Here is a 23,672-nt window from a genome sequence, read left to right on the forward strand (position 1 = left end):
CTGGGCACGGGGTGGACGGCTCATCAAACCTCAACAGAGTCCGTGTGGACTATTCTCAGTCTGACACCCCCTCCCCAGTCGCCCACCAGGCCTGACCAGGTGGATCCCACCTGTGGGCTCTCTTGTTCTTACGGCTCTCGGTCGGCCTGGGCCATGTGTGCGTGGGCGGGGCGAGGTCTGCCTTGCTGCCCCGGGTGGCCTAGGACCCCGGCGCCGTGCCTGGGGGCCCCTCTACCAGCTCCAGCAACCCGTGGGTCAGGGGAGGTGGGGAAGCTGGAGCTTCCTGGCGGGGCCATGTGCTGGTTCCCTACCCAGCCCCGCACCACTCGGAGCCCTGCCAACAGTGTGCGTGCCCTGTCTGATACGGGGTCCATGAGCCAGAACAGATGGCGTGACAATGGCCACTTTGGGACGTACTTCCTCATAGCCAAGGAGAGTGAGGCCCCCCAGGCCCACCCAGGCCCCCGGGAGAGGCGGTGCCTCACCTGGGCAGTAGCAGCGCAGCACACCAGGCTGAATCAGGGACGCAGGCACTGAGATCTGGTCGAACAGGCAGCTGTAGTTATTGCTGGCTTCCTGCCACGGGCCTGTGATGAGGACCTTCACTCCTCCCTGGAGGGAACAGACAGCAGGGACGTGTGTCAGTCACCGGGGGGAGGAGGGGCGAGGGACACAGGCCTCTGAGGGTAAGCCCTGCGTCTGACTGCAGCAGGAAGAGGGGGACCCCAGGCCTCCTCACCTGGCCCCTTGGGGGTCCCAGGTTCCCTGTGCCCTCCTCCCTGGAATCCACACAGGGACTGGCGGCTCTGACCTCTGACCCTCTCCCGCTTAACCTTCAGTTCTACGCAGAAGGAGCACAGGATTTTCCAAGTGTTTTCAGCTCCTGAAGCTCCCCCGGAAGGAAGTGGCGGAGAGGCTGCTTGTGGATGGATGGAGGGAGCTTCGAGTTTGGAAAAGAGGCCGGAGCATCTCAGTGTCATGGCCGAGACTGGGGTTCTGGTGGGGCAGCGGGAAGAGACCCAGGATCCCCAGGGGCGTGGCGGGGAGAGCCGAGGAGGAGGAGGCAGGGAAGGGGGTGGATGAAGGCCACCAGAAAGACAGCAGAGATAGAAACAGGGGTGTCTTGGGCCGGAGAGGGGCTCAGAGCGGGGGCTGGGTGGGTCTGAGCCCCTCTGTCTCTGTGCTGAGTGCACTGAGGGGAGGGTGGCCTGGCTGGGGCTGCAGCTATTCCCATGGGAGGGGCTGGGCTGGAAGGGGGGGTGGGGGCCTTGGATGACCTTGCTCCAGTCAGGGCACAAAGGCCCGCCTCCAAGGGCCCAGAAGCACCCAGGAGCAGGAGAGCACAGGGGGAGGTGGGTACTCCCTGCCCTCCGGTGGGAACCTGCCAGGCCATGCCTGGTCAGTCCAGCTTTCGGTGACTCACAGCGCCTGCTTGCACTGTGCCACATCCTGCGTGGATGATGCCGGTAGGTACTCCCCCAGGACTCAGACTGTCACCAGAGGAGGAGTCTGTCCCAGGCGGTGGAGGAGGGACAGAGGGCAGGGATGCTGGCCTCTCTGGCTCTCCTTGGGTGGGCCTACCACCAGCTTCGTCCACCCTTCCCTGTGAGGGGGACCAAGAGCTGCCCAGGGCAGGGCCAAAGGTGCCACCTAGGTCTGGGCTGGAGAAGACCCAGAGGCAGGCCTACGGGGGCCCAGGTGGTGGAGGGGTGTGGGGTGTGGGATCCCGCCCTCCTTCCCCCCTCTCCAGCCCACAGAGGCCAGAGCCCAGCTCTCCCACTGCTGCCCCAGGCTGGTGAGACACACTCTTCTGCTCAGCCACCTGTGCTCGGGTGACCCCTCCTTGGCACCGGCCCCTCCCTGCCCCGGATCCCATGCCTCAACATGGGGCTTGTTCCTGAGGTTCCCACAATGTTCCTAGAACCAAGACTGAGACCTGACCCGGGGCTGGCCTTGGGCATTGGAAGCGGGGGGTGGTGCTTCGAGGGATGAGATGGAGGAGGCTCCCCGAGCCCACACAAGTGCGGGGGGAGGGCTCTGTGCTCCTCTCTGGACGGGGCTGTGCCAGGCCAGAGGGTGTCCCTCCCGTGCTCCTGCAAGGGGCTCCCTCTGGGCAGGGCTGGCTTTGGGGAGGTCACAGTTTGGCTAGAGAACCAAAGTTGGGAGGGCAGTGGAGGGAGCACAAGACCAGCACCCAGAAGCAGGAGGCCTGTCTCTGTCCCTCCGTGGCCATGTGTTCTCAGGCAAGTGGCTCAGCCTCCGTGGGTGGCATTGATCTCCAGGGGCCCCTCTGGCCTTTCTTCCTTGATTCTGATCTCAGGCTCCATGTGGAGCTCGGGCGCCCTGCCAGAACGGCAGAGCTGAGGGAGGGTGCTGGGCCCATGAGCCGGGCAGAACCTTACTCTGGGATGTCTGGGAGCACCAGAGGTCAGCTCAGGGCACGATCCTCCCTGGTTCCTGGGAAGTGGAAGAGCAGTGGCTTGAAAAGGCCACAGACAGTTACCAGGTGAAAAAAAAGGAAAAGGAAAATAACACCAGCCAACAGCCACTGGCACGCAGCCAGGGCAGCTGGGGGAACAAAGGAGCAGAAATTACTGGGGACAGCAGGCCCTTCTCCATGGAAACCGCCACAGGATGGGCTCAGCATCCTCCAGTTCTGGGGGATGTTTCCATGGCAACGCTGGCCTTGCTGCCCTGGACTGACGTGACGCAGGCACCTGAAGGCTCTTCACTGTAGCCTCCTCTGCGGGTGCTGCAGGAGCGGCAGAGGAGGGCGATGACGCAGAATGCCCGGGGGAGGGCCGGGCAGGGGAGGGAGCAGCAGATGCCATCTGAGGTCACCATGTGCTGGGACTCCTGAGACAAAGGACCCAGGTTTCCCAGGCACCTAGGGCCCAGGGCACCTATGCACGTGTGCATGCTGGTGACCAGCTGCTGCAGGGGGTGAAGAGGTGGGCAGAATACAGAGGTGGAAGCTGCCTGTGGAACTGGGGGCCCCTCTGAGAAGAGATGGCAAGATGGCCCCAGCCTCGGCATTCCTGAAAAGTGGGTGCCTGGCACCCTTGGATTACAGAGTGGAGTGGGGAGGCTGGGTGGCGGCTTAGGGTGCCCGCGTGTTTACAGAGGAGGAGGCGGCCCAGCCTGTGCATCTCAGCACAGAGCCCTCCGTGCGCTGGCCAGAGCCTGGCTAGAATGGCTCGGACACAGCCAGCAAGCAGGCCTCTGGCGGGTGGCAAAGGGGAGGGTGGTCGGGAGAGGAGGTGCTGCTTCCTACACCATGAGGTGGTGGCCCTGCCCCTACACTGGGCCAGTGGGGCTGGGGGGGTGGGTAGGCGGGGCCCCTGGGACCTCTGCAGAGAAAGGTCTCACCATTAGGCCACGTTGGCCCCAAAGGGCCCAGCTGGGTGGTGTCTTCGCATTTTCCAAATCAAACTGAATTTGAGCTGCTTTTGTTTCCGGGCAGCGGGAATCACCGAGGGGATCTGGCCAGGACTGGCATCCCTTTCCCGTTCCCATGCCGCCCTCGTGTGGCCAGCGGCTGAACTGACTTTCTCCAGGCCCAGCTCGGGGATCTGCAGGCCGGTGTTCTCCAAGTGGCCGGAGCACACAATCTCCCAGGTCCTAGGACTCAGAGGGCCCCTCGGCCATTTACAGGGGAGTAAATGACGCCCAGAGAGCCGGGTCGCTGCGTCACTAAGACGGCACTCCAAGTCCTGGCTCGGACCCCCTGCAGCCCGCCTGGGCCTTTCCCTCTGAACTGCTTTTTACTCATGCTCCATGGAGGTGGGAAAGGCAGGCTGCTGGGCTGAGCTAACCTCTCACCCTGGGGAAACATGGGGGCTGCTAGGAGAGCGACCCTGAGACCAGTGACGCTGAGGCAGTCAAACCGACCACATCAGGAGGAAACCAGTCGGAAGCTTCCGGAGTCCTGGAGGGCAGTGGGAGAAGCAAGTGGAGGCAGGCAGAAGAGACAGGTGCCCGAGCACCTAACTCAGCCCTTACGCACCCAGCGAGGCAGAGACAGGACAGGCGGCTCCCTACCCGAGGTCACTGGCTAGTAAACCTGGGGCGGGGTTTGGGATCCAGGCCCCTCCCCACACGGGGCGGCTGCCTCTGGACATAGGAGGGTTTTATAAACACCCTGTCCACACAGGTGGGCCACTGGCCGGGCTGGTGTGGCGTCTCTGAGCTGGGGGTGCTGGTGTGTGGGTCTTTGCTCCACCGTAGGGGGGGGGCAGGGCAGGTGTGTGCCTCCTGGTGAGACTGTGACACTGAGGCCCGCGGTCTAGGTGACCTCTGCAAGGCCAAGCGTGGCCACCAACGGGCACCCTCTTCCCACAGCAGCGCAGGAGGCCGTGGACAGGACAGGACAGGCCGTGGACAGGAGCACAGGGCGCTGCGGGCTGCCGTGGCCAGGGAATGATGGCCAGTGCACCCTGATTACGTGCTGTGGGCCCGAGGCTTTGCTGAGCACTCCTGGCAGCACACCCGAGGCAGGTACTGTTACAGCCCCATCTCCCAGGTGGGGAACTGAGCCACAGAGGTGAAGTCACGGACAGCCAGAATTCACACCGAGGAGAGCCCCAGAGATGGGCCCTGTGCCCCTCACCAGAGCCCAGGGGAGGCTCCAGAGCAGGGACTGGCTCTGAGGAGTGCCTCACCACCCAGGGCACCCCACTATCCAGTCCCGAGCTGGGCATCGTCTCCAGCCAGCACCTGGGTCTGGAAGGAGCCAGGCTTTGTTTGGGCAGCACCCCTGCACTGCCCGTACCTGAAGCCCTCTGGCCAGGTCTGCATCGGTGCCTCAGTTAAGCTGGCCCGTGAGGTTCAGGGTCATTCCTCCCTTGTCTGGAGCAGCACCCCCTGCCCTGACCTCTAGGGAACGTGGCAGTAGCACCAAGGGCACCCTGAGCAGCCACCGAATGGGGAGATGGAACCAGGCACCAGGCAGGTGGGCCGGGAGCAGTCGAGCAGGAAATGCCCAGCAATGGCCAGGAGCATTTGCTCCTTCCCGTGTCACTCTAGTCGGAGAAGAAGCGAAGCTCCCTTCCTTGAACACTGTGCCACTGTGGCCGAGCGGTCTCCCTGGAGTCCTGGGCTTTGGGGAGGTACTTCCCTTTATCAGACCTGAGACAGCGGGTGGGGGCTGGGGTTTGGGGGACCGGTGGGAGGCGCTGGGTCATAACATGCTTTTGATTTTGTGGAAGCCAGATCTACCCAAGAAAGTCCTACGGGGGACAATTCAGAAGCTGTGCCCTCCCTGTTACTGTGTTGGGAGTTCGTTTCCTTTTGTTTCGTTTAGGGAAGCAAAAATCAAGAGCAATGGCTCTGGGGTGGTGACTTCTGAATGCTTTTTCCAGCAGACTCAGTATCCTTCTCCCTACCCCCCGTCCCCAAAGCACAGCAAAACACAGGTGGCCTCTTAAAACATGAGCCAGGGGATAGCAGACTGCTCTGACCAGAGCTGGCAGGCCACCTGGCCTCCAAGGAGACTCCTGCCTTTACAGCTACTCTGTGACGAAGACTGAGAACCACTGCCGAGACGGGTAGAGGTATTTCAAGTGACCTGGGGACAGACGGAGGGGACAATGTGGCCTGTGTGGTCTGGAGGGCCACATGCAAATGGGGTCCCCTCAGCTTCATGGCAGGGGGTGAGCAGGTGAGGCAGGTGGCGAGGTGGGCAGCTGCTTACCTCCGGGTAAGACCACTCTGGGGAGTAGTCGGTCACCATGAACACCCGTCCGCTCTGCTGCAGCAGCCCCAGAGCGCCCTGGGCCGAGGAGGCCGAGACCACCTCAGCGACGTGCATGTAGGCCATGGTGCTAGCCCCGCCCTCGGAGCTGCTGAGCTGCAGGCTCCCCTGCTGGGGGCTGCAGCAGGGGATGCACATCTCCGCCTGGGCGAAGGGGGCGGCGCGGGCCCCGTCCTCTGACTGCGAGAGCACTGCGCTGTCCCCGGACACCAGCTGGTGCCCGTAGATGGTGCCGTTGCTGCCCTCCACGGAGATGAAGTCGTTGATCAGGTCGGAGAACTGGTTGCTGAAGGAGAGGTCGAAGTGGTCCAGGCTGAGCTCCATGTTGGAGGAGCTGCCAAGGCCGGGCTGGGCCACGGGGTACAGCCCCTGCACCACGTTTCCGGGGAGCATGGGGACGCCGCCCGTGCTGCGGATCACCCCGGGGGTCTCAGGCTGCAGGTAATGCTCGGAGCTACAGGCCTGCAGCTCCCCAGACTTGATCAGGCCCTCGCCCCCTTCGGCCACCTGCGAGGTCTCCATGGTGACCTCCCCTTCCGCCGCGATGGCCTGGAAATTGGCCTGAAACTGCATGAGGTGCAGGGAGGAGGTGGACTCTATCCGCGTCTCCACGTGGCCGCTGCAGGAGCTGGTCTGTGACGAGGCCTCCGTTTTCACCGTGGGCATCACGAAGCTGCCCCCGGAGTCACTGAGGCTGCTGTGGGTGTTCTGCTCGAGGGGGAGGGGCTTGCTGGCGTCCTGCAGGAAAAAGCTAGGGGAGGGGGTCTGGTGGACGTGGGGGCTGTGGCCCGTCTGGCTGAAGCTGGACGTGTAGTCCTTGTTGGAGTCGATCGCACTGAAGTCCATCTGCTCCAGGGTGGTGCTGGGGCTCAGGCCGCCGCCCGAGGGCAGCAAGCTGGAGCCCGCGGTCAGGGTGAGGGAGCTGGAGGCCGCGGCCGCTGCGGAGGAGGAGTACGCGTCTTTGGCCATCTGCTGCTCGAAGGAGGTGTCCTCGGTCTTGATCTCCTTGGTGAGGACGGTGGTGAAGCCGAAGCCCCTCTCCACGGGTGGCGAGTGCCGGACATTGGTGCTGACCATCTCGGCTTTCAGGCCTCCACCCCCGTAGGTCTGGCCCTGCTTTGGGTTATTGAGGAAACAGTCGGGGTCAAAGTTCATGGTGGTTTCTGGAATCTTCCGGCCACCGTCAAGGGTGGTAGAAAGGACCAGCTCTTCAGAGACATTGCTGGGCAGCATGGACAGGCTTTCCGAGCTGCCCGTGGCGGGGAAGGCGAACTTGTGGCCGTCGGAACTCATGGCCAGGACAAGGCCCTGAGAGGCATCGGGCGAGAGGAGGTGGTGGTTGGGGCCGGCGGTCGGGGACATGGTGTACACGGACTCGCTGGTGACCTCAGACATGAACACCGTGGCGCTCTGGGACAAGCTCCCCATCACCGAGGCCACCGCCATGCTGGACACGCCTGTGACCACAGGGCTGTCCACCATGTCGGGGTCGCTGTTGAGCCCGCTGCTGATGGACACGGGGGAGCTCTGGGTGGTGTCGGGGACCTCCACCTGGTTGGTGGACGAGACCTCCGTGCTGTTCTGGTGCAGCAGCACCGGCTTGGCCACCTTGCCGTTCCTCTTCTCGCGGCTGGCGCCCTTGCCGTGGCCGTGCTCGTGCTTGCCCTCCGACACGTCGTTGTGCTGCACCTCCGCGTGGCCGCCGTAGCCCCCCGCCCGCGGCTCCACCTTCGGCGAGATGATGCGGTGTTTGGCACTGTTGCACTTGTGATGTGCGCTGCTGCCCGCTCCTGCAGAGGTCAGAGGCACCACGCGCCCAGGCAGGCACGCACACGCACGCACACACACACACACAGGCACGCACACGAGCAGAGGGTCAGAGCTGGGCTGTGGCGGACCCCGTCTCTGAGCAGCTGGGACCTGCGAAGCCCTGGCTGGGGGACTGGGCCAGCCGTTGAGCCCCGGGGGTGGCCAGTGTCCATCACTCAGGGTCTGGGGCCCTTTGACCCGGTGCCTTGGGGCTCTCATGTGCCCTGTGTCACCATCCTCCAGACCAGGCACCTTTATCTTTGACTCACTTTTCAGATAGTGACAGTAGGGTCCTAGGTATGTGACAAGCAGGAAAGGAGGGCTGCAGAGAGCGTCGCCCTCCACGGAAAGCCCTCCCCACCCCCGGAGCAGCGCCCTCCCTGGGCGGGCTCTCGCTGGCCAGGGCTCCACTGAAGCCAGCGGCCTGGCCCCTCTCTGCCCCCTGAAAGTTTCCATCCCTGTTCAGGCCAAGAGGGCAGCACTTCAGGACGCCTCTCAGGCGGGGACCATCACCATCGTGGGACAATGAGCAGGGTGTGGAGAGCAAGGCGCTCTCCCTAGATTAGCTCTTGGGCCCCAGGACCAAAGGGCAGCCCAGACTTTGCTCCAGAGCCTGGGAAGTATTTGGGGTCACCACCTCCGCTCAGCTACCTGGACCTGCCCTCAGCTCTTTGCGGGGACAGAAGTGTTTCCAAAACACAGCAAGGGCAGCTCCTTAAGCCCCCAGTTCAGAGTCAGAGAAGAAAAATGCCCCCCTGCGCGGAGTGTTTCTGAGCTCCACGGGTCAGTTCACCCCCGCCCCATTCCCAGATGTACCCTCCACCCAATTCTGCTGCCCCCACTTCTAGGAAGTTGCTCTTTCCTGCCCGAAGGTGGGGCAGGACGAGGGTGAGGCTGTCCTGGGTCCATGCCGTTGCCTGGCTCCTTGCAGACCCCCTCCCCTCACTGGACATCATGACGGCCCTTGAGTGGAAGAGCCATGCCCGCTGCCTGGCAGAGCACCCTCGGCCCCGTCTCGCCCCCGCCCGCCGGGAGCCCCTCTCACCCAGGCTGCCGGTGCACAGGCAGTTGTGGGTCCGAGGCGGCGGCTTGGTCTGGTGGCTGTCGAGGATCTGCTGTACCAGCTGCTCCACCGAGAAGCCCGAGCTGCTGCTGCCATTGCTGCAGGTCCACTTGATGCCGTGGACTGGTGGGGACAGAGGCAGGGCGGTCAGGGGCTGGGGGCAGGGAGGGGCGGGGAGCGTGGGCCCCGCACTCCTGGAGCACAGCAGCTCATCTCTGCTGGGAGGCTGGTTCTAGGGACAATGGGGGAGGGAGGAGGGACCACCAGGCTGCCCCACAGCACCCCCCCCCCGGGGAGCTCCGTGCTCTTCCTCAGCGAACTCTGCCTCCTCCCTTCCTTCCCCCACAATGCAGCCCCGGGGATGGATTGGGGATTTGCTTTGGTTTTCCCCAAGTCCCAGTGCACCAGGGTGGCTCTTCGAGGGGGCTGGAGTAGAAGAGAAAGGGAGCCCCCGAAGCTGCATGTCATGGAGACTGAGGAGATGGAGGCTGGGCGCCCCCAAGGGGGCAGGTCGGCTTCCTACTCTCACCACATCTCTCAGCCTCAAGGGGCTGCAGGGGACAGACGGGCCCTCGCGGCCTGAGCGGTGGGGGCCCACTAGTGACTGGCTGCCTGCATGGCTGCCCTTGGGTTCTGGTTCGACCCTCCTGACCCTGGACCTCTGCCACCCCTGGTACTGCAGTGGGGTCCCCTGATGGCCGAGGGCTGTCTCCCCAGCTGCCTGGAAGGATGGGGCTGGAACCCTAAAAGAAACCAACTTGCTTCACGGAGTGTGGGGACTGAGTTTCATGCCCACCCTCTCCACTCTTTCTCAGCTGGACCAGACCTGGCTGAGCCCTGGGCGCCATGTCGGGTACGGGAGAGCCCCCAGGCTCCGAGAGGGACCCAGGCTGCTGGGAAGGGGGAGGGTGGGAGCAGATGTCTGGGAGGAGGAGCGGGGCACGGCATCTCGCCAGGGAGCCCAGTGGCTTTGTCGACGCAAAAACAATTCCTCTCTTCTCCGGCTGAGCTTCTCTCACTGGGCTCCAGAGTGAGCAGCTGTCATAAGTCACCTGCCCTTGTCTGCGAGGGACTCCAGGACACAGTGGCACAAGGAGACAGTCTACACAGCAGGTAGGAGCCGGGTCAAATTCACACCTGCACTCAAGTCCAGATTTTGGTCTTTACTTGCCATGTAAATTTGAGCAAGTTACTGAAGCTCTCTGAGCCTCAGTTTCCTGATCTGTATAATGGGAATACAATGGCACCTGCCTGACACGGTGGCTAAGAGGCAACCTGACCCCTCTCCCTGGCACTCTGTACCCAACAGAGAGTTGCTGTGGTCACAGCCATTCATGGTGACAGTGGTGACGATGGTAACACGGAACTCGAACTGCTGGCCTTGTCCTGCGGTAGCGGATGCTACAGGAAAGGGGGTTCCTGCTGCGAAATCCACAGACAGCTTGGCCTTAGAGCTCGGGTGGGGGCAGGGCCCCACAGTGCCCACCTCATGCCTCATTTCCTCGCCAGCACCTTCACGTAGTTCTTCAGTGGTTTCACGAGGAAAACCACGTGTGAGGGGTGTGAGCTCCTGGGGACCCCTCGTGGGAACTGCTGCCCTCCTCTGCACACCTGCTCGAGGTGTGTTCGCTCATGGTCCTTGCCCTCTGCTCCTGCCACAGGTCCCTGGGCCGCTGCTGCCAGCACTGTCACTAGCTCCGGGGCCCATGGTCCTGGTCCCCACAGGTCTTGGATTCTGGTGGGTCATCCAGGGAATGGGGGCAGTGCTGGTGGCTTCTGTTCCCAGCTGTCTGAGCTGTCTGGATGGATTCTGGGTTTGAAGTCACGTGTGCCTGTTCAGGGCACCACCGGTGGGCACACGCAGGGGTGGTGGTGGGTTTACAGCCCGCCTCTCCTCAGACGCACAGCCTCCACCTCGTCCTTGGCAGCCAGAGGTGAAGGCCCAGGCCAGGGGTGTGCAGACCTCATCACGGCTCTGCAATCCTTGTCTCAAATGAGCCTTCACCTGGAAATTCAGTGTGGAGGGCAGCTAATAGCAGAAGGGGCCTGGCTGGGGCCGGGGTGAGGTCAGGGTCCCCCCACCTGTCCCCATGTCCTGGGCCCCTTGGTGGAGGACCTTTTCTGGGTTCCTCATTTTATAGAGAGAAAAGAGAAGCTGGGTGGAGAGATGGAGTGCAGGACTCTTCCTCTCACTACTGCACGGGCCCACGGCCTGTCCCAGCGCCCAGCCCCAGCATGGAGAGTCCGATGCCCTTGGTCTGGGGCGATGCCCAGGTTTTAATGAAATTACTGGGATGACATTAGTTAATAGGGTCATACAGGTTTAGAGTGTACAGCTCTAAATACGTGGTCTGCATCTTGCATCGTGGGCCCACCACCCAAAGTCACGTCATCTCCGTCCCCCTAGATGAGGACCCTTCTGTCTGCCCCCCGCCTCTAACCCTTCCCTCTGGCAACGACCAGGTTGCCGTCTGTGTCCACGCGTTCCAGTTTCACATCCCACATACGAGTGAGGTCACATGGCTCTTAGCTTTTCCTGGCTGACTCGTTTCACTTGGCATAACGTTCCCAAGTCCCTCCCTGTTGTCGTGAGTGGCAGATGCCGTCATTTCTGACGGCTGAGGGGTCGTCCGCAGCAGACGTGCTCCAAGTCGTCTCAGTCCAGTGCTCTGCCGAAGGACACTGTGGGGGGCGCCTTGTCGTGGCCACCCTGAGTAACGCTGCGGCGAGCATAGGGGTGCGTGTATCTCCGCGAATACGTTTCTGGGTGTTTTGGGCACGCGGGCCTTCCAGAAAGGCTGCCCCGGAGCGGCTCGCCTGCCATCAGGGCTGCGGACAGGCAGCTCCGTCCTGACCCTCATCCTTCGGGCTGCAGGTGTGGGGTGGCACCGCCTCCCAGCCTCATTGCCATGGCGTCTACCTCGGGGAGACTTGGGCTCATCACAGAACCAGACCGCATGTTCTCAGGAAAACCCCCACCAAGTCTGACCTTGGCCATTGTCTGACCTTGGCTGTCTGGAGAGATGAGTCCCACCTCTCTGGGTTTTGGCTGCATAGCCAACCTCACCCAAAGGTCTCGGGGGCAGGTGGGCTTGCTTATCCCCAAGGATGACCTCTGTCATCCTTGTCCAGGGCCCCTGTGATCCCTGACACTGGGCTCAGACCAGGCTTCTCTTCTGGTCCCCAGCGGGTATGGCAACCGAATTCTCTCTGCTCTTCTCCTCCTTCTGTTGTGAAGGTTATAAAATGAAAACCTGGTGAAGGGTGACAGATTGCCAGCAGAGGATTTCTGGATGCTTCATGCAAATCACCTACTGTCCCGGAACATCCGACATGCAGATTTGCCTCCCGCCCTCTCCGGTGGGAAGAAGCCCTCTCCTCTGAGGTGGGGAGTTGTTAGTACTGAATATCAAACACGATCAAGATGGCTTTTAAGATGTCATGCTCTGCTTCCTACCAAGTAATGAATCAGCGGGAAAGGAGATTTCCACGGGGAAAAGAGCGCTTTGTGAAAGGAAGGTTAATAAATGCGCACCGGCCATCCCCTCCCTAGCCCTTCCCCCCTTCCTAAAAGCAGAGGAGGGGGAACTGCATTAGAAGTATGCTCATGAAAGGTAAGGTCATGACCTGGGGTTGGGGCACAGGAGGAAAGGGAGTCCCCAGAGGATAAGCTCCTGCTGTCTCCGGGTCACATGGGTTCTCTGCTCACTGGATCTCAGTGAAGGGCACCGGCCCCTCATTCCCACGGTCAGCCACCTCACCCAGGGACATCTGGAGGGTTCCAGCCTGGTGGGGTGTCTGGGCTGCTCAGATGGTGGCAGGGGACCCGAGTGCCAGCCAGGAAGGCTGGGACAGGAAAGGTGCCAGAGAAGGCGTGTGTGGGTCAAGCTGGCTTCTCCGTGGGCCTGTACAGGAAAGGGCAGCCAGCAGGGCCATGCTGGCCACTGGAAGTGGGGTGCTGAGGGGTGCTCCCGTGGCTCCCCCTGCAGTCCCACTGCTGCCCCAGGAGCCCGAGGCTCCGCCCAGGCTGTGGCTGGGCCTGCGGCCCACCCTGCCGGAGGACTGGTGCTCGGAGGTGAGGCTGGGTGGCTGTCACAGGGACCCATCAGCCCACGCCAGTGCTGACCTGGCCCGTACCCAACACTTACCCTAATTACCACCCATGGCTAGACAGCAGCGCTCCCACTAATATGAATAATCAAAGTGAAATCAACGGCAACAGCATGCGGCCCTGCTTTGGAGAGCATCTTCTGATGAACAATTTACCCAAGAGGCGACCGACTGCTGAGAGAGTAATTGAGATCTGGGGGAGGGGCAGGGGAGGTGTGGCGTGAGCCCGCACAGGGCTGGGGACTGGCCGGGGACCACTTGGGTATGGCTGCCCCACCCCGCCCCTGGGGGAGAGGCGGGGAGCCTCTGCCAGGCAGACATGGCCTGAGCCCAGGTCAGGCTGTGCTGTTGCCCCTGCGTGGACAGAACTGCGTCCCCACAAAATCCTTAGGTTGAAGCCCTAACCCCGAGGTGACTGTATTTGGAGGTAGGGCCTTTCAGGGGCTTCACGAGGTTAAATGAGGTCCTAAGGGTGGGTCCTAATCAACAGGACCCCTGCGTGTCCATGTCAGGAGAGGAAGAGATGCTGGCAGTGTACATGCACAGCGGGGTGGCCGTGTGAAGTCCCAGGGAGAAGGCAGCTTTCTGAAAGCCAGGAAGAGCAGCCTTACTGGAAACCAATCCTGCTGATACTTTGACCTTGGATTTCCAGCCTCCAGACTGTGAGAAAATTAATTTCTGTAAGAAAATTAATTAATTTAAGCCACCCAGCCTGTGTTATTCCGACCCCCGGGTACAGTGAGATTATATCTCTAATCTCTCAACAATCCTTTGAAGAATTTTTGTCCCATTTATTAATTTGAAAACCAAGACAGAGTTATGCAACTTGCCCACAGCAGAGGGATGGGGGCAGGGAGGGGCTGCAGAGCCAGGCTCTCTCCGCCTCCCAGGGACTCCTGTCCTCCACCCCTCGAGACCCCGAAATGCCTGGATGGATGACGGGTGCCACCCCACCGGGCCGAGTTTGCTTCCCCTCACAGGTAGAGGGGAAGCAAACTTCCCCTCTCTCACTTCCTAGAGAACGGGAGTCTGTTTTGTAGGGCTGGGGGTGGGGGGCGGGGACTGTGCAGGGAACCCAGAAACCTGGGGCTGGGCCAGCTGCTGTCCCCTGAGCCCAGCGCCCACCCTGCGGTCTCCTGCCCTCTCAGACTACAGAGGGTGCCCGTGTCTCAGAAGTAGGCTGGGGGCGGGAAGGAGCTAAAGCTCTAATGCCCCTGGCTCCTCCCTTGTGACCTTCCTCCCTGGGGCCAGGACATGGGGCAGCTGTGCAAAGAGTTTAGCCGCTGAGCTGGCCTGGCCCCGAAGCCCAGGGCAGACGAAACTGGCCAGGCCCCTGGGGCAGGGCCAGAGGTGGGAGGGAGGACCTGCACCTGGCAGATACGGAGCTGGCCAGAGGGAGAGGGGGGCCTGTGCTGGGAGCAAGTCCTAGTGGCTGAACCTGGGCTGCTGGGGTCCTGGGAGGCCTGGCCACGTTCATCCCAGAGATGGGGGCACTTAGGGGCAACCCAAAGCAAGACTCCTCCCAGAGAAGGTGGGATTTGCGGGGGGGGGCAGCCTTTGACTCTGAGATGGGGGCTCTTTGTCTCGATTTCCAGTCACTGGGGATGGGGCTAGGGAGGTGACCCGGTCACAGATGGAGACCTAGGGGGGCTTCCTCTTGGTTGTCAGCAGAAATCAGGGCATTCATTCCTGGCGAGGCCACCCCCAGCAGTGGTGGGACCTTACTGAGGAGCAGGGTGAACCCCCGAGCTCATGCCGGAGCTGGCTGTGTGGGAAGAAGGGGCTGTTGGCCGACCGTGGTGGCCTTACATGAGTAAGACGTAAGGAACATCTTTGGTTCCTCTTGGCCTCAGTTTCCTTGTCTGCAAAATGGGTGCCTCTCCCTGGTTCACCTAACCACATGTCACTGTTCCCTAAGGCACTTCAATGACATACAGGCAAGTGTATCCAATACCCAGGATTCTGACTCGGTGGCGTCCGTGGGGGACCTGAGTCAGGGCAGGGTGCAGGGCCCCAAGGAGAGGCCTTTTCTGCTCTGAGACGTTGATTCTGCAACGCTGGGGAAAGAAACTGGACAAGGAGCCAGGAAGGAGGGCTCTGCAAGGTCCCTACCCCATGGCGGCCCAGGGACTGGGGAGAGCTGGCTGCCCGCCCCCTTTGCTCTGTAGGGCAGTGGCTTCTTGAAGGGTGACAGGGCATGTCAGCCGGAGCTTGGGTCGCCACGGTAACAGCACAGGTGGTTCTCGCTGCAATTGATGTTTGTCCCTCTCTCCACAGGAAGGGGTTTCTTGGTGCCACGTGGGCAAGTAACAATAACGTGTTAGATAATCCCACCCAACAGGGGCCTGTGGGTGCTCCTTCCTCCCGCCTCACCAGCCTGGGTCCCTCCAGCTCTCCTGCAATGTGCTCAGCACTCAGTGAAGACCCACAGAGAGGGTGACCATTTAGCTTGCTGTCCAGACAGGTCACCTTGGAGACAGACAAGGGTGCTGCAATCATGTGGCTGGACAATGGGATAAACTGGGACACTCCCAGACAACCCAGGACATGTGATCACCCTATTTAGGGACCATGTGATGGAGCCGGGAGGGAGTGCCATGTGCCTCTCAATGCATGAATGAGCCCAATCGGATTCCTCCGAGTTGTTGACATTGGAAGGCTGTCTCCATGGCAACAAGGTCAGTGGGAAATGGCCGTGGTGTTGGTTTAATTTTCACTGTATTCTTGTTGACAGGAATAAAGGCCCTGCTTCTGATTTCTTGGTTCAACTGGATAACATTTTCATTAGATTTAACTTCTTATAACCAGACACCCACATACTATTCAATTTCCCATCTCGCCCTCAACTTGTATTCTCCCCTGGTCCTGAGGACATTTTCAGAAATCTCATTTCGAGGAGTTCGGAGGCTGACTGGGGACAGGGTGGCACGTGCGCTGGGGGACAAAGGTACTGTGTCTTGAACGAGCTTGCCGTTCCTGGGTCTGGACGTTTGGGCACCAGGACCTCCCTTCCTGTCTTCTGGCGGGGGCGCGGGCTGGCTCCCGTGGTCACAGCCCAGAGAGGGCGGAGGGCGGGGACTTAAGGCAGCTGCTGCCCTCTTGCAGATGGGACAGATCTCAGACCTTAGGGAGAGCGCAGGAGGCGGGGCTCCCCAGTCAGGAGCCATTATGGCTCTGACGTCAGGCCACGCAGGCCACGTGGGCACGGCGCTCCCCACGCTTCCGCACCTGGCTGCACAGACGGTCTCCCGGGGCGCCTCGAGGTGACAAACCGGCTCCGCGGTGTGGCATCGGGCCTGCTGCCTGGACGAGACAGGGCATGAGGGGCCTTTCCGAGGCTCTCAGACTCCCCTGATTTGCCAAGTGTTGTTGTGACCGGTACTGGGAATTCTTCATGCCATAGGAAGAGCGGGAACATGCTTGAAGTCTCTGATTGTCTAGTGATATCAGAGGTGCACTTCGGCCCCGAGAGGAGGAGCTTCGGCGGTTAACCGGCACCCAGGAACCACGTGGGCTCTGGAAACACTCCTCTCATTGGTGCTAATGCAGCCTCCCCTCCCAGGCCCCTGCCAGGGCCAGAGACAGCAGGAGCAGCCCCTCCCGGTCCCCAGCAGTGGGCACAGGGGACCGAGTGGGATTCAGATGGTGTCCATCCCGCTTCTCATGAGACCTTGGACTCAGATGCCTCCTCCATGTGCCTGGAGGTGTCACCCACAGGGAGACAGGTGCCCCTGAACGATGTGGCCCAGAACCTTCGATTTTCAAAGAGAAGCTGAGAATCTGGAGATGTCAATGTTGGCAACGCATTCTAAGTTTAACAAAACCACCCCTGGGACGAGCAGGGCTGTGTCAGCTCCGGGGACAGTCAGACATGGGACGTGGGTGGGGCTGCTGTGTCCCCAACACCAGCGCAGAGGCAGTCCCTGTCCCCAAGCTGGGCATTCTTTAACAGCAGGGCCGCGTGGCCCCCAGGCTGTCCTGAGTGGCAGGTAGCCAGGGAGCGACAGAAAATCAAAGGAGCGTTTCTCTTTTAGTTCTCCTTCTTGGGGGCCAATTCCGCTAAACACAATTTAGCCAGAGGGAGAAAGGCTCATTTGCAAAACAAGCCTGGCTCCTTGCAGCTCAGCAGGAAGCAGAAGCAAGCGCCACACTGAGACCAGCCTGCCCCTGATGCCTGCTGCCTGCTCCCTTGTCCTCCTGGCCAGGCCTCTGGGCGGTACCTAGGAGGCATTGTGGCTGGAGTGGGGACTCTAGGGGACCCACCTGGTTTGATCCCTCAGCCAGCAGCTCCTAACCAAAGGGACATCCAACACGGGCTCCTAGGGACTGAGCTGCTGTCCAGTCGCTGGGCCCACCATGGGGACACAAATGTGCTTCCTTTCATGGCATTTCAGGGTTTGTGTCTCATGACTTCAAGTCAGTAAGTGTCTGGCAGGACCCCAGGATGTGTGCCCAGCCATACATCTGGCTTTCAACCCAAGGAAACTTCAGGGTAGCAAGTCTTATCCCCGAGTCAACGGAAAGGCCCACAGTGCCCTGGAACACCCAGAAATAAGTGCCCTGTGCTTTGTGCCTTTTCGAGGTCTGCACTGCCCCCAATGTCTACCTCCCTTTTCAGGCTCTGAGGGCCCACTGTGACCCGTGGGGTCAGAATGTCTCGGAGGGCAGCAGCTTGCCTTTTCATCAACCTTCCCCGGGTGTTTGTGACGTGGAACACGGCTCCTGGCCCTGAGCCACCGCCTCTGCCCAGGCTGGGTGGGCCTGGGGGATGAGGGGAACCTCAGCTGCTCTGGCTGCCCTGAGTCTCAGGGGTGCGAGGCCTGGGCCTGCCCCAGCTCATTCCTGTCCCCTGGTACCTCACTCCTAACCTGAGTCTCACTTCAGAGGTGGGGACACTGGAAAATGCATCCAAGCAAACACATCTGGCCAGAAAGAAACCCTCCAACCATCTCTAACAGCAGTCTCTCCTTCCCCAGACTGACCTCCTTTCCTCCCCCATTTTCACCCCCTTGCTTATGTGCTCCTGCCTGCAGCTCTGTGGGGGCAGCACCTCTGGGACTTGCTTTGCTGACTGCCCCTCTGTTGCCCACAGACTCTGGCCGAGCTTTGGGAGCACACCCTCCTTGTCTGGGGCATACGCCAGCCCTTCCACCTTGCGCCAGCCAGGTGAAGTCCGAGGCAGAGAGGAAAGGAGGCGTACATGCCTCTTCCCAGGGCCCCTTTCTGCTTCTTTCAGCCCTGCCCCAAGCCCACTGCCTCAGAATCACAGACACTAGGTCACCGGCCCGGCTGGGGAGTTCCCCTCTTCCAGAGCAGTTAGCGTCTCTGAACCGCTCTGCTGCCACTGGCCACCAGGTGGCGCTAAGAGACCAGGAACTGGGTTTGGTGCAGGGTCAGGAAAGGCAAGCCTTTGTTGATTTTACTTCTTGATATTTCTATAATCACCAGGATTACAATCTAAGCAAAAAAGCAAAACAAGTAAACATGTCCCCTCTTACTGGATCTTTGGTCTTTGTCTGGAAAATTATGAGAAAACAACAGACGCACGGACTAGACAGCCCAAGGCTTGAAGGTTGCAACAGCGAGGGCCCCGGGACCAGGGGAGGAGGGGCAGGGACACTGGAGAGGGAGGCCCTGTTGACCCAACGTGCGGGGCCGGGAGCTGCTGGGAGAGGCGGGTGCCCGCTACTCAGCCTGCTATCAGCCCGAGAAGGGACGTGTAGATCTGTCTCTGGCTGCGCGGCCTTTGCCAGTCCTGGTGTCTTGTTGGCCAGAGGCTAGAAATGTGCTCTTCCCGAGAGCCCAGGGTGAGAGGCAGGCTGCAGGGCCAGAGGACCAAAGGTGACTGGGGTAACTGGGGGTGGCTGGGAGCCGAGAGAGCACACTCTAACTCACACTCAACATGGGCTCCACGCCCCTTCACACGACTCTACCCACCCACACTCACGCACCCTCCAACCGTGCTGTCGACGTGACATTTATCAATTTATACTTAACATAGCTCCTCCCTCACACTCACCGTAGCCTTTATCACCTCCTTCTCAACCTGGCCTTCCACCCCTCGAATGCAACATAAGCTCCGCCCTCTCACACTCAGCTTGGCGTCCTCCACAAGGCCTCTGCGCCCTTATACTTAGCATGACGTCTGCCTCCTCACCTGCAACATGACCTTCATCCTCTCACCCTCGACCTCCATCACTGCATAGCATCTGCCCTTGAAGCCTCAGATGTGACACGCTCCATCTCCTCAGTGCCACGCCACGTGTCTGCTTTTGCTTCTGATTCCTCCCTCACCTTGTCGCACACAAGCCTTCCCGGGATCACCCACCTCCCCACCTCCCGTCCGTCTCTGAGTGCCATGCATTTGTCCAGACCAGGGTAAAGTCTGCCTACCAGGACGCCTGGCTGATTGTTCCCATGCTCGGTTTTCTGGATCTCTAGGTCCTTGGAGGCAGAACCATCTACTTTGCCCTCAGTGTCATTTTTCTGGACCCATCCGCAGGTGCAGCCTCTTCAGTCTGTCTGTCTGGGGGCAGGGCCCGGGCTTCCGCCCTCCTGGCAACTTCTCCAGGGCCAGCGCAGGGCTGGGCTCAGAGCAGTCACTCTAGAAGCTTGTTCAGGCCCCGTGTTGTGGGTGCAGGAGCCCCTGAAGGACTCTCCAGGGGCCTTAGGGTGCCCATCCTTGGCCCAGAGGTTGGCACGGCTCAACTGCAAGGAAGAGGGCCAGCTTTCTGCCTCTGGAGGACTTCCCTGACCACATGCAACTGGGTGGTCGCAGCCCCAACACTTGCGTGCTTTGTCATTGGACAGCCACAGGGCCACAGGGCAGGGCCACAGGGCAGGGCCACCTTCCCTGAAGGAGGACGACAAGGCTCAGAGAGGTCAGGTGGCTTGTGCAGGGCCACCCCACTGCAGTCACACTCCAGCCCCAGAAGGCCTTTCGCACAGCTTCCCCATGTCTTCACAGGCCAGGCACTGGCTCTGGTCCAGAGGGCACCTGCCTCTCCACCCGAGTGCCCTGGCCTGTGCTCCCAGGCGCCGAGGTGAGGCGCTGTGTGTGTGGGGGATGAGGGCAATCATGTTATGCATGTGTGAGTGCGTGTATCAGCATGAAGCTGTGCATGTGCGTACATGGGGAAACGTGTGTGGGTACAGACTCTGGGGCTACACAGGCTCCCCAGCCAGCCCTTCTGCTCAGCCCATACAGTGCTACTGAGGACACCACCACGGAGGTCTGGGGACCTCGGGAAAAGAGCCGCAGGGAGGCCACTGTCGTAGGGCCAAGCCCAGAGGAGACTGGTGGGGCTGCCTGAGGATCTCCGGGGCCATGAGAGCTGTGGGAAGACCCGAGCTTTGCCCAGTAATGCAGGGCCATCAGGCCAGCCAGGGTGGGGACAGCTGGGGCAAGATCACCTCTAGGGAAAGGGCTGTGTACACAGCTTAAAACTCAAGCCCCCATTCCTTACTCTGGACAGCATCAGCTCACTGACAGCTGGCTGGGAAGTGCCTGGCATGGCTGTGCCCTCCCGAGAAGCCGGGGGGTGGGGCAGTGGAGAAAGCCATGGGCACCCATAGGAGCAGGTCCACCAAGGGGAAGGGTCCCACCTGGCTTCCTGCTGGTTTAAACAGACCTGAGGGTGGAAGGTCCTGGCACAGTGGCCAAGAACCAATGTGGTTCTGGGCAGCCAGAGGCCAATGAGCAAGTCTCCCACAGGGCTGGCAGGATGCAGGCACGGAGACTGTCTCATACTTGGCCCCACTCCAAGTTCACCTGGGAGGAGAGGACCCCACCTGCCCAACTCCTCTCCCCCACTATGGCAGTCTGCTGGGCCCAAAGCTGGTGCTTGCTCAGCGCAGCTGCGCTGGAACAGGCCCCAGAATTTCCAGGATGAGACACGCTGAGCTTCAGATCACGTTCACTCGAATTCTGTAAACTCCAACCCTCAGACGGGAACTGAGTCAACTGTTCTTGGGCCTAGAGCTGAGATGAGTAGCTCTCAGCTGAGGTCCTACAGGGGAGCCCCGCTGCGCTCAGCTTCCCCTCAGCCCTGAATGGCTCACACACGGAACTCTGTTCCCCAAAGTTTGTTAAGGTGGTAGTACTTAGCAAAGGTTATACTTCCCAGATTCCCTTGCAACCAGGGTGACTGTATGATCAAATTCTGGCCAATGACATAGGAAGAGCAGTGTGTGCAACATCTGGGCCCTGTCCTTAAAGGGGAAACAATTGCCCTCCACTTTCTCCTGTCAGCTGCCAAGGGCTGGAATGCAGTTGTGATGGCACGAGCTGGAGTAGCCATCTTGGGCCATGTAGGAGAGGGCAACATCCTAGGAATGGCAGAACAACCAGCTGGAAGGAGCCCGGAGGGCTGGTCTCTGACACTGGGGCTACCATGTCAACCTTGCACTATGTGAACTAGAAATAACCTTCTATTTTATCTAAGCCGCCAGCCTTTTGGTCCTTATCACAGCAGTAGGACCCATATTCTAACTACCACTGAAGGGATTGTAAAAGACAGGAAGCATGTTGGAGACATATGGGGAATTCCTATCAGACGTCACAGTTAAAAACCAGATCTGGGGGAAACATCCCTCAGAATGCAGGTCAAAGGCAAGCCCCCAAGGGGGCAAAGGACACAGCTGCAAGAGTCAAGGTGGGGTTCTCGGGCTCAGTCTGGCTGCCTTGGCAACACCTGTGAGGTCCCCTCATCTTGCAGCAGGTGAGGCAAAGGCTGCAGATCTGAGTTTCCCTTCACCACCGATAAGCACAGCATTTTGATTAAACCACTGACAACTCTGCTGTGGGGCAGAGAAATTGGGAAACATCAGGAAATCAAACTGTGAAGTCTTCGAAGGAATGTGATTTATGTGAAAACGTGATGAAGCTAACGTGTTTGGCTCCGGCACTGGGTGGCATACCCGATTCTGGAACCAGATCTGATGCCTTCTTGGCTCCTAGCACCTCTGCCGTCCCCGAACACGGTTAGCTGTGCTCTGCATGTGTCCCCAGCCTGGCCCGCGGCACCAAAAGCTTCCGTTGGGGCCGCGCTTCCTGGGCCGTTTCCAGGCCCTGCGTCTGTGACCAGAGCCACATTTACACTGCACTCTGTGTGCGCTGCTCGGCTCCCGTCCCACACCCCAGAGAGCGCAGGGTCACGAGATTTATTTTGTTGTAGTTTTAGAGTTTTCTGGATGCACTGTAGACTTTTGGGCAGGCCTTCGGGTTCCTCCAGGGAAGCACCAGGGGTCTGCTTTCCATCCCCTGGAGTTAGTGGAGCTCGCCCCTTGCCCACTGGGAGGTGACACAGCCTGAACCCACAAGGCCCTTGGGCCGCCTGGTTCTAGGTTCCTGGTGGTGGCAGCGATAGCAGCAGGGGCAAGCTGGCTGGAGCCTCTCATGGTCACTTGGCACAGGAGGGTGGCATGAGACGGTATTGAGATGGCTGGACTCCATCTTGGGGTCCAGCCCCTAGGCCAGCTGGGCCATAGACCTCCCTCCCCCTACAGACTTCTCTGTCCCTTTTAATTCCCATCCCCAACCCTGGGATTAGGGGAGGGTCCCCCAACCTGAGCACCAAGGAACTCTCGAGATCAGCTGGTTACTGCAGGTGCTGCCGGGCCTTAGCGTGGACACTCACTCCTTCCAGGAAGGGACTGCTGCCACTCCCTCCCTGTATATGGTGCCCAATGGCCTCTCCTCTGCAGCCCCATTTCCAAGGGTGGCGTGGGTTCCAAGGGACCTGCTATGATGACAGGTCTTTGTCCTGAGCCTGAGGTCTGTGTTCCAGAACCCCCAGGCCCTGTGTCCAGCACTGGACGGCCCCATGCTCTCCTCGGATCTGGCAGATCCATGTCTGTTCTTCTGAGCCCAGGTGTCCTGGAGGCAAGTGAGCCCCCTAAGACCCCGCAGTGGCCACGGGGAGCCCTGGCCCATGGGAACGAGGCACCAGCCGAGGCCCAGCTTTCTGGGCACGCTCGGTTTTGCCTGCAGTGATTAGTACCCGACAGACGCTGCGGAAAGCCTCGCTTTGCCGACACGATGAGATCCAGCTCGAGGATCATCACCCACGTGCCACGCGGGCTGGGAGCCGAGGCCTTGTGTCCAGGAGCAGACGGACCGAGCGCAGGAGGCAGCCAGCTCTGGCCAGCAGCCCCTCCTACGTCCCCTGGGCCTTTCCCTCCCCGATGGACACCATCCTCCTTCCCATCTGCTGCCCAGGAGACAGCAGCCGCCGCCCTCTCGGCTCCGCTCCTCCCTCACGTTGCTCTGTGTGCCTGGACCTCCCTTTTCTATCCGGTGATGTGGCCTGATGCTCTGTGCCCCGCCCGTCACGCAGGGAGCTCGGGAGGATCAAGCGCAAGTGGGGTGGGAGGGACCCCCCTCAAGGCTAGTTCCCCGTGTCACTGTCCTGTGAGTGGAAGGGGGCTCCCGCACCGGGCCCTTCCTGCCCCTGTGCCGGCGGCCGGGCCTACTCACACATGGGCTTCAGCTGCCCGACGAGCTCCTCCTTCGTCCACTTCGCCCACTCCTTCTTGTCGGTGTTGATGGAGCAGAGGATGGGGCCGCAGGGCTTGCCACAGTCCTCAATGGCCGGGACGTTGAGATAGTGCACCAGGACGATGTCGGGGTTCTGGGGGCAGAGCACGGAGACTGGCAGCGTGAGGCGGCACGGAGTCCCACCAGGGTCCCCCCAGCAGGCACGGGCAGGCTGAACGGCCCCTCCCCAGGTTCTCTCGCCCCCGGCGCCACTGACGTGTGGAGCCAGAATGTGTTCTGTGCTGGGGCCCTCCTGTGCTCAGCGGCATCCCTCAGGTGTCTGTCTGCAGGTGCCATTAACCCCAACGTGTGGTGGTGACAACGAAATGTCTCCAGACATTGCCCAGTTGGGAGCCACTGCTCTGTACATGGTCTGCTCTGTGTGCAGCGCAGGACCACAC

At 60.7% G+C, this 23,672-nt stretch overlaps 1 protein-coding gene across 1 annotated transcript in view; it reads right to left on the bottom strand.

The window, feature by feature from the left end:
- CAMTA1 (calmodulin binding transcription activator 1) overlaps nucleotides 1–23,672 on the bottom strand; it is a 586,497-nt gene that overhangs the window by 77,593 nt on the left and 485,232 nt on the right. The window contains exons 5-8 of the mRNA XM_053660233.1: nucleotides 23,212–23,365; nucleotides 8,607–8,747; nucleotides 5,693–7,542; nucleotides 486–612 (exon numbers count right to left, since the gene is read on the bottom strand). Of these exons, the coding sequence (XP_053516208.1) occupies nucleotides 486–612; nucleotides 5,693–7,542; nucleotides 8,607–8,747; nucleotides 23,212–23,365 (2,272 nt within the window). The remainder of the gene's footprint in view (nucleotides 1–485; nucleotides 613–5,692; nucleotides 7,543–8,606; nucleotides 8,748–23,211; nucleotides 23,366–23,672) is intronic.

The sequence above is a fragment of the Artibeus jamaicensis genome, unplaced genomic scaffold, assembly GCF_021234435.1.
Source record: "Artibeus jamaicensis isolate MK-2021 breed Jamaican fruit bat unplaced genomic scaffold, CSHL_Jam_final scaffold_847, whole genome shotgun sequence".
Taxonomy (NCBI): domain Eukaryota; kingdom Metazoa; phylum Chordata; class Mammalia; order Chiroptera; family Phyllostomidae; genus Artibeus; species Artibeus jamaicensis.